This window comes from Sceloporus undulatus, chromosome 3, assembly GCF_019175285.1.
Source record: "Sceloporus undulatus isolate JIND9_A2432 ecotype Alabama chromosome 3, SceUnd_v1.1, whole genome shotgun sequence".
NCBI lineage: Eukaryota > Metazoa > Chordata > Lepidosauria > Squamata > Phrynosomatidae > Sceloporus > Sceloporus undulatus.
The window spans coordinates 247925179-247939719 of record NC_056524.1 but is presented as its reverse complement, the minus strand read 5'-3'; the positions used below and the strand labels follow the sequence as shown (position 1 = coordinate 247939719).

The 14541-nt window shown below is 42.7% G+C and overlaps 2 protein-coding genes across 2 annotated transcripts in view; one reads left to right on the top strand and one right to left on the bottom strand.

Moving 5' to 3' along the window:
- The window catches only part of KPNA4 (karyopherin subunit alpha 4), a 25612-nt gene extending 20807 nt beyond the window's left edge, over nt 1–4805 (top strand). Inside the window, exons 13-16 of the mRNA XM_042457745.1 lie at nt 664–735; nt 1361–1523; nt 2342–2436; nt 2887–4805. Of these exons, the coding sequence (XP_042313679.1) occupies nt 664–735; nt 1361–1523; nt 2342–2436; nt 2887–2985 (429 nt within the window). The 3' untranslated portion in view covers nt 2986–4805. The remainder of the gene's footprint in view (nt 1–663; nt 736–1360; nt 1524–2341; nt 2437–2886) is intronic.
- A 2398-nt stretch (nt 4806–7203) lies between these two features.
- On the bottom strand, nt 7204–10642 carry LOC121926631. The gene has a single exon (XM_042459771.1). It carries the CDS (start codon nt 9487–9489, stop codon nt 8467–8469), a length of 1023 nt encoding a protein of 340 aa, XP_042315705.1. The 5' UTR covers nt 9490–10642; the 3' UTR covers nt 7204–8466.
- Nucleotides 10643–14541: the final 3899 nt, after the last annotated feature.

Below are 14541 nucleotides of genomic sequence, written 5' to 3'. Positions count from 1 at the left end.
AGAATCGTAGAATTGGAAGAGACCTCAAGGGCCATCCAGTCCAACCCCCTGCCATGCAGGAAATCACAATCAAACACCCCCATTGACAGATGGCCATCCAGCCTCCAAGGATGGAGACTCCACTACACTCCAAGGGAGTTTGTTCCACTGTTGAACAGCCCTTACTGTCAGGAAGTTCCTCCTAATGTTGAAGTGGAATCTCTTTTCCTGTAGTTTGCATCCATTGTTCCACGTTCTAGTGACAGGTGCTAAGTTACAAAGCTGTTCTGAGCAAGTCATGCCTACCTTGTTGGACCTTGTTTCCTTCTAGCTAAGTCTTATGTCTAAGATGTGAGCAGCCTAAGGGAAGGTGGTTGTATGTGAGGGAGCCAATCAGCCTTTGAATTTAGTCACATGTCAGTTTCCCTTGCCTATCTCTGGGTGGTGATGGGAGTAAAACCAAGTTTTATGGATTAATCCTTTCAACAACCCAGAATGTAATTCATATTAATTAAGAATGTGACACTCTCTTGTCAGCTTCTTTGATGTGTCTGGGTTTCGTTTTGTATGATAGTTTTCCAAAGGTTTTTTAAAATTGTTTTCATTGGAATAATAGTGCTGCATACTGTGGCCAAGACTATTCATTCATTCATTCATTCATTCATTCATTCATTCATTTTTTAGGGTGACTTTGGTACACAGAAAGAAGCTGCATGGGCTATAAGCAACCTGACAATCAGCGGAAGAAAAGATCAAGTGAGTATATCAATTAGTCATCTAGATTTGAGATAGGGAAAATATGACTGGATAGCTTAAAATATTCTGAAATGGGAAATTCAAAAGGGAACACAATCCAGTCAGAGGTAACCATTTAGAAATCTGACTTTCATATTAATACTTAATTCTCCTGTTAGATTCCACCATGCCTAGGCTTGGCTAGAGTTTGCTCAGCATTTGTTTGCTAATTTAAAGTTCAGGATAGATTCTCTTAATAGAGTCATATTATGCCATATATCTACCACAGCAAGGTTCTTGGCTTGAGCATCTGCAGTGGGCCCTCAGCATTTGTGGGGGTTTGGTTCCAGGATGCTCCCACAGATACCCCCACACCACCAGCAGATGCTCAAGGCAGTATTTTGACTTGAAGAGCTTGGGTTTCCCAATGCTGCCTTCCATTCCCCCACTTTTCCACCCCATGTCTCACTGAAATCAATTCCAGGCAGAAAGTTCATAATGGATTTCGTGACAGTCATTCTGTTTTACTTTCAGTAGAGTCAAAGTTGCTTTGATTGGTTCTCTTTCTCTTTCTCTCTCTCTCTCCATAGAACCTATATTGCTGTCTTAGAATGTTGAACCTAATTTGTTGTCCATTTTTTCTTAGGTGGCGTACCTAATTCAACAAAATGTAATTCCTCCATTTTGCAACCTGTTAACAGTAAAAGATGCTCAGGTTGTTCAAGTAGTGCTGGACGGGCTAAGTAATATATTAAAAATGGCTGAAGATGAGGCAGAAACCATAGCCAATCTTATTGAAGAATGCGGAGGTATGATTGAATGACTTGGCTTGATATACAAAGAGCTTTAAAGTTTGCTACAGTGATATGTTGGTCAATTTTCTTTCATGCTTTTGTCACAGATCTGAAAAGTTTTTTATAGTTCCATGTAAGTGTGTATGAGAGTTGGTGTTCTTCTCTTCCATCCTGTATCTGAAAATCTTAGGCTGGGGTACACAAAATAAAGTTTGTTTAAGACTTACAAAACAGTTTAAAAGAATTCAGTGCAAGACAGCAGAACAAAAAGTACATGATCAGGCGCGTGCGCGCGCACACACACACACACACACACGTACGTATGAAGAAGCATACTTGGTTACTTATTTATTAAAAAACTGATTTATGGAGTGACTGTTTGAAAGTATTTTGGGAAGGAATTACTTATTTTCCTCTTGGTAGCTGACTAGCAGAAATACCTAGGTTAACAAGAATTTGAAGCTTCTTAGTTTCTGCAGACCCCCCCACCACCACCATTTTCTCAATCCATTTTAAAAACAAAATAACCCTGAGTTGCAAACCCTTAAGTCCTCCATTCAGATTTCAGGTGTCTTAGAGCCCATACAGACAGACCAAAATAAAGCTTTGGGTCACTTTGGAGGTATGCTGTTGAAATTAGGACTGGAGTGTGGCTTTGGAGCGGCTTCTGGCCTCTTAGGATGCATGCATCATTTAAACAGCATACCTCCAAAGTGACCCAAAGCAGCTTCATTTTGGCCTGTCTGTATGGGCTCTTATTTTCATGGTCTTGGAGTTAATTCCACTTGGACACACACTCTTTTACGGGGATTTCATCAAGTTTTTTTTTATAGGGCTGGAAAAAATTGAACAGCTACAAAATCATGAAAATGAAGATATCTACAAACTGGCTTATGAGATCATTGATCAATTCTTCTCTTCAGATGATGTAAGTAAACAGAAAGTGTGGAATCTAGTCTAATTACAGAGCATCCTGTACAAGGACAAGGAGGATTTGCAGCAGAGCAAGTGCTGGCTATCTGCAGCCTTGGTGGTGATGAGGTAGCATCCCATCCCAGCACTGGTATAACATATTCTTACTTGCCCCATCAACTGTAGTAAGAGAGAAGCCCCAGGCCTGGCACAGGTTTGATCTTGATCATTTGGGGGGTGGAGTAAAGCGTACTAGTCCAAACCAGTCTTTTGAATGGAGGTTCTCTGAGCCCTACCACCAACAAGAACATTTCTGATGGCATAAATTGACTTGTGGAGTCATTGAACCTACTGTTTCAAGCATTATTTTGACGTACAGTTTGATGGAAAATACTGAATATTAAGAACCTGGACTATGCTTGAATTTGAAAATATTTATCCCCAATCTTTTATGGTTTGTTTACAGATAGATGAAGATCCAAGCCTTGTTCCAGAGGCAATACAAGGTGGAACATTTGGTTTCAATTCATCTGCCAATGTACCTGCAGAAGGGTTCCAGTTCTAGAGCGATATTTTGGGAGTTAGGTACAATGCAGCACTGAATAAAAAAAAGGTTTGATCCATCAAGCTTGGCTCATGGGATCCGCTGCTGCATTAAATCGGGGAAGAAAATGTGAAGATTTCATTTGGAATCACAGAAAAGCCCGAATGAAGTCAAGATGGCGAGTGGGTGCGAGTGAGAGTGAGTGGCAAAATGTAATGAAAAACTTCACACTGAATGCTTATATAGGTTGTTAAAAGGAAAAGGGCTACAGGTCAAAAATCTTCAGTGCCTGAGGAGGGACATTGACTTAACTAGCTCAATTGTGGGGGGAAATGCAGTACTATTCCATCATCAAGCCATGTAAGCATAAAGGAGAATAGGATGCCCATATAAGTCCAAGGAGAATGAGCCCAGGCCTTGCTAATGAAGCACCGTGTGAATGGACAACATTGAGTGAATGTCTGGACTCAGTGCTGTGGGGCCACGTGTGTGTTTCAAATCTGGGGCTCTTTGCTCATGAAGCAGACTCCTAGTCTTGGAGTGGGGTGTGTACGAGAGTATGGTTGTGATGCTGTATGTGAACGCATGCAAGCTTGATTTGCCTTCAGGGGGCTGATAATAACCCTAGTCAATCATCAAAAGGAGTGCATAAGTGTTAACACTGGACACGAAAACAGACCGGTTTAGCAGCAGACCATGGTTTTACTCCTGCAGCCTGTGTTTTTTATTTTATTTTACCCCTTTTATTTAGTTATTTTATTTCCTGTATGGCTTATTACTAGTTGCTTGTAAAGTCAGAAAACTATGAGGAAGGCTTCCCTGTGCATTTGCACCAGATGACTGTTCATTATTACAAAAAAAGCTTTCCATATCATCAAACTAATTTGTGTAGATTTTTTTGCATGAAACCCATACACACGTCTCCCTTTTCCATCTATTGTGTTGCAGTACACAAATCGCCATAATACAAGAAAACAATAAAAACGTTTAATACAATCCTTTTCATTTTCAGAGATGACATAAAGCTATTTTTGCATGTGGTAATCTACAACATAGCTCATTTTTAGATTTTATTGAGTCCTGTAACCAGCTGTTTCTGTTGTGGTAGGATACCGTGCTGTGTTTCAATGTTATTTGTTTTCAAACTTTGTTTTCTATGAAAATGATATGGAAACCTCAAAATAAAATTTGGTGCATATGTACTGCTGAAAAGATTGGAGAAGAGATGTGAATAGATGTACAAATCAAGTCATGGTTTGAACACCGTTAATAATACCACCTATTCTGTCCAATTGTTCTAGACTTTTTATCTTTAGATGTAGGCAGCCATGAACAATCTATTTTGAGCCACTTTAGAGAGAACTTTGTATTCTTAACTTGCATACAAAATGCAAGTGGTTTTTATAATTGGAATAATACCTCAGTTTAGAGGTTCTGCACACTAAATTAAAAGTGACATTAGAAATATGTACAAAAGGAGAACTCTTTATAAGGTGGCTCATTGTAGGAAATGCTGTGCCTTCCCCTTTGAGCACAAGTGTTGCATGAACAACAGTTTGCTATAAGAAAACATACCAGGTTAGCCACCATTAGCATCTATATCTACCTTGTGTTTTTTTTAAATCAGCTGGTAATTCTGAAACGCAGTAGAATGGATAAAGATTATTTTGTGATCATAACTCTTTGTTGGACTAGAGTATTTTTGCAGCATTCCTTGTCATCAGAAACATGGTTAAAAGTTTAAAACTAGATGCAGCAGAAAACTAGCTTGTGAAATTTATCCAAGTAGAATGCAGGCTAGGCTGTCTTGGGGAAAATAAACATTAAAACTTACAACAATCGTTATATTTGTGTGTGTATTTTGTCAACACACATTTGCAGTTTCTGCTTGCACATCTATCTTTTATTTTGCAAGCAAAGAGAAGAAAATTACCAATCTATATTGAGTCTGCAATTCCATTTCCTTTTTTTTGTTTTTGAACCATGCCTTTCAGCATTTACCCCCTGCCTATAAATTGCCACATAGAAATGGTCCTTTATTGATTTTATAACATCGGTCCTATGAAGTTCAGCAGCACAGTTTAATAATTTCTTCTTTGCCTTTTAGCCCTGAGACTTCCACATGTTTTTCTTATTTTGAGCTACTGAAACACATCCAGTAAATCCTCTCCTTTCAGCTGACTTCTATAGCCAGATAAACAGGTACATAGCCTCATAGACAACTTGAGTATTCTACAAGGCTTCCTGCTCATCTTAATATCTCTGCTCAAATCTAGGAATGATAAAAAAATAAGGGGTTAGTATGAAGGTTCATTGAAAATTACATTCCTTTTTTGCTACTCCCAGTGTTTCATGTCACAATCATTGCTGAGGTGCAACCTAAATAAATTAGGTTGTCCAAAATTAATTGAAATGGTTCAATGTAATGACAAAGAATAGACTGATAACTATTTGCTTCAGCTTGAAGCCTTATGCATAGCAATTTCCTCCTCCTTTTTTGGATTGAAGTAAACTATACTCTGTGAGGAAGATGGCAAACTATAATTGCCTCAAACCAGGAAAAGAAGGCTGAGAGTTGATACACATTCCCTCATCCAAAAGCCTAGGCATGCTTTCATGTTAAGACCAGTCCATAATCTTTTGTTTAAAAAATCACCTCCTTTAGTACATAAGTGAACATAACCTTTTAAATATCAGTGACTTGGATGAAAGAATAGAGAGCATACTTATAAAATTTACAGATGAAACCAAATTAGGAGGAATACCTAATACCCCAGGAGAGAGGATCAAAATTCAAAATAACCTTAATAGATTAGAAAGCTGGGCCAAAATTAACAAAACGAATTTCAGTAAGGAGAAATGCAAGGTACTGCACTTAGACAGAAAAAATGAAATGCATACATATAGGATGGAGGACACTTGGCTCAACAAGACGACATGTGAAAGGGATCTAGGAGTCCTAGTAGACCTCACAGGTTGAACATGGGTCAAAAACGTGATGAGGTATCTAAAAAAGCCAGTGCAGTTCTAGTCTGCATAAATAGAACTATAGGGTCTAGATCAAGGGAAGTAGTAATGCCACTCCATTCTGCTTTGGTCAGGCCTCACATGGCATACTGTGTCCAGTTTTGGTCACCACAATTCAAAAAGGACATTGACAAGCTGGAGCATGCCCAGAGGAGAGCGACCAAAATGGTGGAAGGTCTGGAAACCATTCCTTATGAGGAGAGTGCTAGGGAGCTGGGTATGTTTACCCTGAAGAAAAAAAGGTTAAGAGGTGATATGCTAGCCCAGTTTAAATATTTGAAGGGGTGTCCTATTGAGGATGGAGCAAACTTGTTTTCTGCTGCTCCAGAAAACAGGACCCAGAACAATGGATGCAAGCTACAGGGAAAGAGATTCCACCTCAACATTAGGAGGAACTTCCTGACAGTAAGGGCTGTTCGACAGTGGAACACACTCCTTTCTCGGAGTGTAGTGGAGTCTCCTTCTTTGGAGGTCTTTAAACTGGATGGCCATCAGTCGGGTGCTTTGATGGTGAGTTCCTATATGGCAGGGAGTTGGACTGGATGGCCCTTGTGGTCTCTTCCAACTCTAAATAGTGGTATTTCTAGTAACATTACTTAAACATTGAGAAACACTGAGATGCCCAAAGAAACAAAAGAAAGGAAGATCTAAAAATTTAGTTTGAAACAGCATGCTAGAGAAATTAATTGTTCAAAATGACGGAATGAATCTTTCAACCATGAAGAAATTGTTCTGTGCAGAATGGCAAACGTAACCATGTTTAAGATCATCATACCCATTTTAAAACCGATCCACTGATCCATCTTGAATGCACTTAGGGCCTATACACATTGATAGGAAACCAGAGGCTGGTGTGGCAGCTGGTTAAAAAAGGCTACACTAAGGGTCCTTTTGGCCAGGGTCATGGCAGAATTGCCAGATTGGCATCTGGTCTCGCCAGTCCCAATTTGGTCTTATTGGCATGTGTCAGCCATAGAGGATGATACCAAGCCTGGGAGAACATGGGCCTTTTGACCCCATGTATTCAGCCCCTTAATTTATAGCTAAAATGTCTGGCATTTAAGTCCTTGTACTTCAGATCATTCTGTCAAATATTCTTGCAGTGTCACAAATGACTTCTAGTAGGAGCGTCCAGTTAGAATAGTGGTCTACTATTCCACAGGAAGTGTAGTAAACAAGATGCAAAGATGAGCATGTTTAGGAAACGTCTAGCAATTTTTGGCTGAATGCAAACCATTTTATTTATATAAGGAGAAATAACAGAATTCAGTAGCAGAGTAGAAAAGTGAATGGATAGTATGAATAGCATTTAATTCTTTTATGGAGCTCTTCCTTTCTAAATCTCCTATTTTGGAGCTGTTTGCATTTGTGTTTTGGTGTCACTTAATTTGCATAGTCTATAGGAAAGATGTATGATGTTTAACAATTGGATAATGCTAACTTACACATATTTACATTCTGCCAATGCAGATCCACAGATTCCTTTGACTGTAGTACTACAGAAGGCAGGCAGCTTCTTAAACTGAAAACAAACATCTTTTTAAAATTTAGGCTTAACACAACTGAAGTTCCTGCAAACAAAGCAAGGAAAACATTTTTAACATGCTAAGATTTGAACAGTGTTTAATAAAATACTGTTTTGGGTCTGCATGAGGAGTTTATGCCTGCCTTTAATTCTCCCCCTCTTCTTCCCTTTTTAGAAGACTTACAGCCTCAGAATAGGGAAACCTGGCCTTTCAGATGCCTACAGCTCTTAATAATCCTGTTCCAAATGGCCAGAGATAAAGGGCAGTATAGGTTAGTATAGGCAGTATGGTCTAAAGGTTAGTGTCAAACACTTTGCTTTAGAGTAGATAGTTTTAACTGTGGATAGTGTCAAGCGTAAGGGAAAGGGTTGATAGTGTAGGAGTTGGCAATTTCCTGCTCTCTAGGTGTTTTGGACTGTAACTCCCATAAACTCCAGCAAGCCCAGTCAATGCTGGGGATTATGGGGATTCCTGTCACATTGAACATGGGCTTTCAACCAGACAGCCACGCAGAGCAAGGGAAAACTAGTGTTTCTTTCCAAGGTTGGCTTGTTCAGAGATTTCAGGATTTCCTTGGGTTAAAAATGCTAAGTGCCTGACTGAAAGAAGAGTAGTCTTGAAGGAACTGTTTCTGGTGGGATGGAGGGGAAGGCTAAGCCACTGGGCTTTGGGGTTTAGACACTTCTTGGGAGACAACGTTGTCAGCTGAGCTGGGCCCAGATCCTGGCCAGGTCTCCTCAGCCCTTCTTCTTCTTCTTCCAGAGCAGCAGCCTCAGACTCTTCGGGTTCCTGAGGCGATGTTTGATGGCTCCCGATCTGTGAGAGCTCCAGGCTCCTGGGGCCATTTCTGAGGCGACTGTTGTTGTTGTTGGTAGCTTGTGATTTGTGGTTCCTGAGTGTTGTGGAGAACTGTCCCGCAGGGAGAAGGCGGCGGCGGCGGCGGCGGGGCTTAGACGTCTGTCCAGCGGGAAGAGCCCTCCTGCTGCCGGTCTCCTTCCTCGGGGGGCGTCGGCGGGGCAGCTCCGGGGCCGAGGTTCCAGGCGAGGTCCCCCAGGAGCCTCCAGGCGGAGTCGCAGTACCTCTGGAGCCAGCCCCTTCCCCCGGCCTCTGCAGCGGGGGGCTCCTGCGGCGGCCCTTCCTCCTGCTCCTCCGGGGCCGGGGCCGGGGTGTCTCCGGGCGCCTGGCTCCAGTGGACGTGGCCGCTGCCCGCGGAGGAGGCGTCGTCGTCGTCGTCGTCGTAGGCCTCGGGGGCCCCGCGGCGCCGGCGCCTGGAGGAGAAGGCGTACTGGCAGAAGGCGGCGGAGTGGCGCTCCTCGCCGGCGCCGAAGTCCCAGGAGGACCGGGCGGGCTCGACTCGGGCCGGGGAGGTGCAGCTGAGGCCGGTGGCGGTGGAGGCCAAGGCGCAGGCCAGGAAGGCCAGGAAGAGGCTCTGCCCGGGGCTGGTGGAGAAGCCCAGCGAGCGCAGCTCGGGCTCCGCCTGGAGGCGGCCCCGGACCAGCGCCAGCAGGCAGGAGCCCAGCGCCGCCGCGCAGGCGATCAGCACCGCCGTCAAGCCGTGGAGCAGCGGGGCCAGGAGCCGCCAGCGCCGCTGCCCCAGGAAGTCCAGCGCCAGCGCCGCCGAGCCCGAGAGCACGGCCAGCAGGCAGCAGGCGGCCATGGCCAGCATCAGGGGGCCCCCCGCCGAGCCCAGCAGCGGCGCCTCGGGGGCAGGGTCGTCCCGCGTGAAGGCCCAGGCCGCCCCCAGCACCAGCTCCCCCGGCTCAGGATGGCCCTCGCCCCGCGTCACCAGCACCCAGGACGGGTAGGCCCCCGCCGTCCCCGTCACCGCCAGCGCCATGGCCTGAGCCAGCGCCGCCGCCAGGCTGCCCTCCCGGCGGGGACGCAACCGCCGGAGCAGCACCAGCCGGAAGGTCCGCGAGCCCAGCGGGCTCCCGCCCTTCCAGGCCGACGAGGAGGAGCCCCCGCTCTCCATCGCCGCCCCCGCCCCCGCCGGCCGCCTCCTCCTCCTCTTCAGCCCCGCGGGAACTCGTCTTCCGCTGGCTGAGGGCTGCTATGGGATTCTGGGCGTTGGAGCCTGGCTCCGCTCTGGGCCCAGAAGAAACTCCAGCTCCCAGAATCCCATAGCAGCCCTCGGCCAGAGGGAGGAAGGAAGAGTTCCAGCGGCCGCAGTCCGCCATCATCGCTCCTTAATGGACTGCCTCGTCCGCCAGAGAGAAAGGCCGCCAGGGCCTTATTGAAGCGATTCCCTCATCGTTCCTGGATCTTCTTTCAGGAAGAACGGCAGGGCATTAGCAATAAAACGGAGCCAAGGATGCTTGTCCCGAAGGGAACCCGCTTCTTGATCGCCTCACGCCGCGCTTTGGTTTAAAGCTTCTTCCAGACAGTCGACGGCTGCAAAACGCTTGTAGAGTCCTTGAGAGACATTGGCCTCCACAGAATATTAGGCTTGACTTATTAACTGTCACTTGGAGGGAGGCCGGGAATGCAGCTGTCTTTGAGCTGTAGGTCATAGTGTTTCTGCAAAGCTTCCCTAAGGAGAAGGTCGACATTCAAGAGTGGATTGCAGCCCCATTGGACTTAAAAGCCACCCTTTGGTTACTATGGATGTTATTCAGCAATTACTATCCCATTATATTCAGTGACTCTTGTAACTCCAAGTATGTACTAAGAGCTGGCTGTTGTTGTGTGCCTCCCTCCCAGTTGTTTCTGAGGCGGTTGCTGCCATTGCCTTCCCAGAGTCACCCAGAGTGTTTCATAGCCAAAGCAGGAGTCAAAGTCCGACAACGAAATCAATACGCCACCTTGGATCTATAGCTGATAATGCACCATGTTTATTCAGATAGCTATTTATATATAGTCACACTTCGTACTAATATCTCCCAAGATGGTTCAGAAACAGATTTGTACAATAAAATACTACAAACACAGTTAAATATATGCATTTGCAAATTCCAACAAAAAATCAGACAACAGAATGTGAGCTACATAAGTGAGAGATAATATAGCTGTTTCAAAGGGTTTAAAATATAACTTTACCACAGATCTGAAAAAAGAATCTTTTGAAAGTGATGGAATGTGTTTTTTTAAAGGCTTAATAAAGCACTTAAAAAGCCAACAACACAATATCTTTGTGAAGAGAGATTCCAGAACAGGAGCGTAGTGCTAATGAAAAAGCTGTCTTTGCTGGAACTCATTCATCTTCTGAGAGGAAGGCGCTCTGTGAACAATATTCCCGCCTTCACAGGTTGCTGTGCAGAGACAATGTTCTTGTCTTTAAGGTACTTGAGTTGCAAGCCCTGAAGTGCCTCAGAAGTGAAAATGATACAAGCGCCAGTGGAACATTATATGGCAGTTCTGTTTTATTCTTCACCTTTGCAGGACAACTGCAGATATTGAATAATTTATGCAGTAGAAGCATATTGTAAGGAAAAATACAATTTTAGGCATCAGAATTCAGTGACCAATAAGAGCATTTGGTTACAATCGTTTAAATAAAAACTACAGTAGGACAGTGGGAGAAGGTATATGAAAACTGTTGCTAAAATCATGGAATCAGAGAGTTGGAAGAGAACACAAGAGCCATCAATACAGCTATAAAACACTCTTGAAATATGCTCATCCAACCTCTGGTTAAAGTCCTAGAAAGATGGAGGTTGCTGTAGGTATCATCTAGGTTTCCTCCTTCCCAGTGCTAACAATTCATGTATACAATTTAAAAAACAACACCCTTTTATTAAAAAAAAAAGCCACTCCAGGCACCTTTTGGGCAAATGATGATTAACATGTTTAAAAAGAATGTATAATCAACTGTCACAACACACTTCCAAAGAAGTGTGCTTAACTGAAGATGTGTTACTTTTCACTTTTTGATTGTAACAACTCAAAGGTGCCACCAAACTCATGAACATTGTTGTCATCTGTGAATTCCTTATTCACCTAAGATATTTCTGTGTATAGTGAGAACACAAATAGGAAAGGAGAGATCACTTGTCTGAGGTCCTGAATTTTTGAAAACAGTTTTAGGGTTTTGTTGTGCTCGAGTGTTACTTCTTTTTAACACTCCCCTCCACACACACACTTGGATTTAAGGTGACAAACAACTAGATTATTTGAAAAGGTATAGACAAAAATACTCCAAAAATATGTTAGTGAAACACAATAAACAAATTATGGTATTAAGCACAATTGAGTAAAAGCAATGTAAAAGCATGTTAACTAAAATATACCCATCTGTTACAACATCCCTTATGCATCTAATTGGGGGAAAGCCCATCTGGAAAAAGAAAGTCTTCTATCAGTAGACACAGCAAGAGTATTCTTTTGTAAAAAGATATGTACAGTGGACCCTTGTTATACGCTGGGGTTTGGTTCCAAGATCCCCCATGTATAACAAAATCCGTGTATGCTCAAGTCCCATTAAATATAATGACAAAGCAAAATGATGTCCCTTATAAGAAATGAAAAATCAAGGTAAATTTATACTTTTTTGGGACATTTTCAAACCGTGTATGCTTGAATCCGTGTATAAAAAATCCGTGTATAAGAAGGGCCAACTGTATTTATCTGATATAAATATTTGATATGAATAGTTTCGCCTTAATCTTTTTCTTCATATGGATGTCTGTGGACTACAGAAATTCAGTAAATTTGGGCCTACTGACATCTGCCAAGTCAGAGGGTATAGACCCTGCATGTACTACTAGAGCAGAGCTTTCCTGCCTGCTCAGCCTTGGATCACTGGAAGGCCTTGGATAAGATGCACATAAGATGCAATTTCCCATGCATCAGTGACTTTAATCTCAGAAATCTGATGCACAGTATGTATGAGATGAGTTTGGAAATGTGTCCTGCAGACATATACAGGACTATAAGTATGTTTATAAGAGTCAGAATAGAGCTGAACTGTATGTAGTTGATTATAGTAGGCTCGTACAGACAGTCTAGGAAAGTAGCAAAATGTATATACCTGTATAGGCCCGTTACAGACGGGCTCTTCCGGCGCCCTCGTCACGTGCTAGGGGTTGGCCGAGGACTTAGCGTCCACACTGGCCTCACCCCAGCACGTGACAAGGGCGTAAAGATGGCGGCGCCCTATACACACGGGCGCTGCCATCTTTACGTGCTGGATGCATAGCATCCGAATGTCGTGCACCAGATGTGATGCCACGAGTGCGCGAGTAGCGCCTCGTGGCGTCTCATCCGTGGCAGAAGAAGCGCCATTTTGGCAATTCTTCTTTGCTGCGTCTGGGAACTGCACGGTTTGGATGCTGTGGTTCCCGGATGCAGCAACCAGCAGCGGCACGAAACAGCCCTTTCTGGGCGGTCTGTAACGCGCCTAAAATTAATCAATAGGTACAAAGGCTACTTATAGTGGATTATGAGTTTGTTATCATTACTAAGATGGATATTTAGAGAGCTCTTGTGGCACCTTTGAGGCTAACTGAAAGAAAGAAGTTGGCAGCATGAGCTTTCGTAGACTTAAGTCTACTTCTTCAGATGTATCTTTATTCCTCAGATGCATTCTTCAAAAGTTCATGCTTCCAACTTCTTTCTTTCAGTTAATCTGAAAGGTGCTACAAGATCTCTTTACATACTGATTCTAACACGGCTATATCTTAGAAGTCTACTGAGAAGGATATTGTATAAAAACACTGCTAAAATCCATATTTATTAATATGGATTTTAACAGTGTTTTTATACAATATCCTTCTCAGTAGATTAAATAGATTAAAATAAGAGTTATGTGCATTTTTCCCCATAGAAGAGAACTTGGCTATTTACAATTTCTTCCATAATCCATTGAGTTTCATATTTTAATCCTATTAAAATGAATGAAATGAAAGTTGATTAATATGCAGATAGATTTATTACAATGGATTATAAAACAAGCTGTATTTTAATCAATATAAAAATTAGGGAACATTATTTTGTAGTTCTAAAAATATGTTTCCATACTCCAGAAAATAGCATGGGATGGACCAAATGTGATACATATTACCCAACATTATGAAATTCGAAATGCTCCAAAATCCAAAACTTTTTTCATGGGTGACTGAAATAGTAACACCTTTGTTTTCTGTTGGTTCAGTGTACACAAATTTGTTTAATACACAAAATTATTAAAAAATATAATGTATACATTTACTTCAGGCTATGTGTATCAGGTGTATATGAAACATAATTGAATTTCATGTTTCAACTTGGATCCCATCTATGCCAATATTCCAAAAATGGAAAAAATTCAAGATCCAAAACACTCCTGGTCCAAGTATTTTGATAAAGAAGACTCAATCTATAATGGATAGAAGGTTGGAGACATGAGTTTACATCACTATTTCACCTTAGAATCATAGAATCAAAGAGTTGGAAGAGAGCACATCTTTTCAGTCCAACCCCCTGTCATGCAGGAACTTTCAATCAAAGCACCCCTTATGGCCCTTCTTCTTCCTTTTTCTGCGGACATATCCAAAAAAAGCCCTTTTTATTGTTCTTAACTTCTCTAGCAAGTTCATTCTGCGCTTTAGCTTTTCTGACTTTACCCCTACACATGCCTGCTATTTGTTTGAATTCCTTTTTTGTGATTTCCCCCTTTTTCCATTTCTTATACATCTTCCGTTTCAAACTCAGCTCAGTTGAAAGTTCCTTAGTCATCCATCCTGGTTTCTTGAGACACCTCCCGTTTTTCTTTCTCACTGGGACTGTTTGAAATTGTGCCTTCAGTATCTCCCTTTTGAGAAAGTCCCATCCGTCCTGAACTCCTTTATCTTTTAGTATTTCTGACCATGGACTCGCCCTCAATACTTCTCTAAGTTTACTGAAATCCGCTCTCCTAAAGTCTAGGATGCGTGTCTGACTATGCCTGGCTTCTCCTTTCCACTGTATAACAAACTCCAAGAGAACATGGTCACTTCCACCTAAGGATCCCACCACTTGCACCCCATTAACCAAGTCATCCTTGTTGGTTAGGATCAGATCTAAAATAGCTGACCCCCTTGTTGCCTCTTCCACCTTTTGGACCATGAAA

What these genes read in the sequence shown, in the direction of transcription:
- LOC121926631 (XM_042459771.1), bottom strand. Translation starts at nt 9,489, where the DNA reads ATGGAGAGCGGGGGCTCCTCCTCGTCGGCCTGGAAGGGCGGGAGCCCG.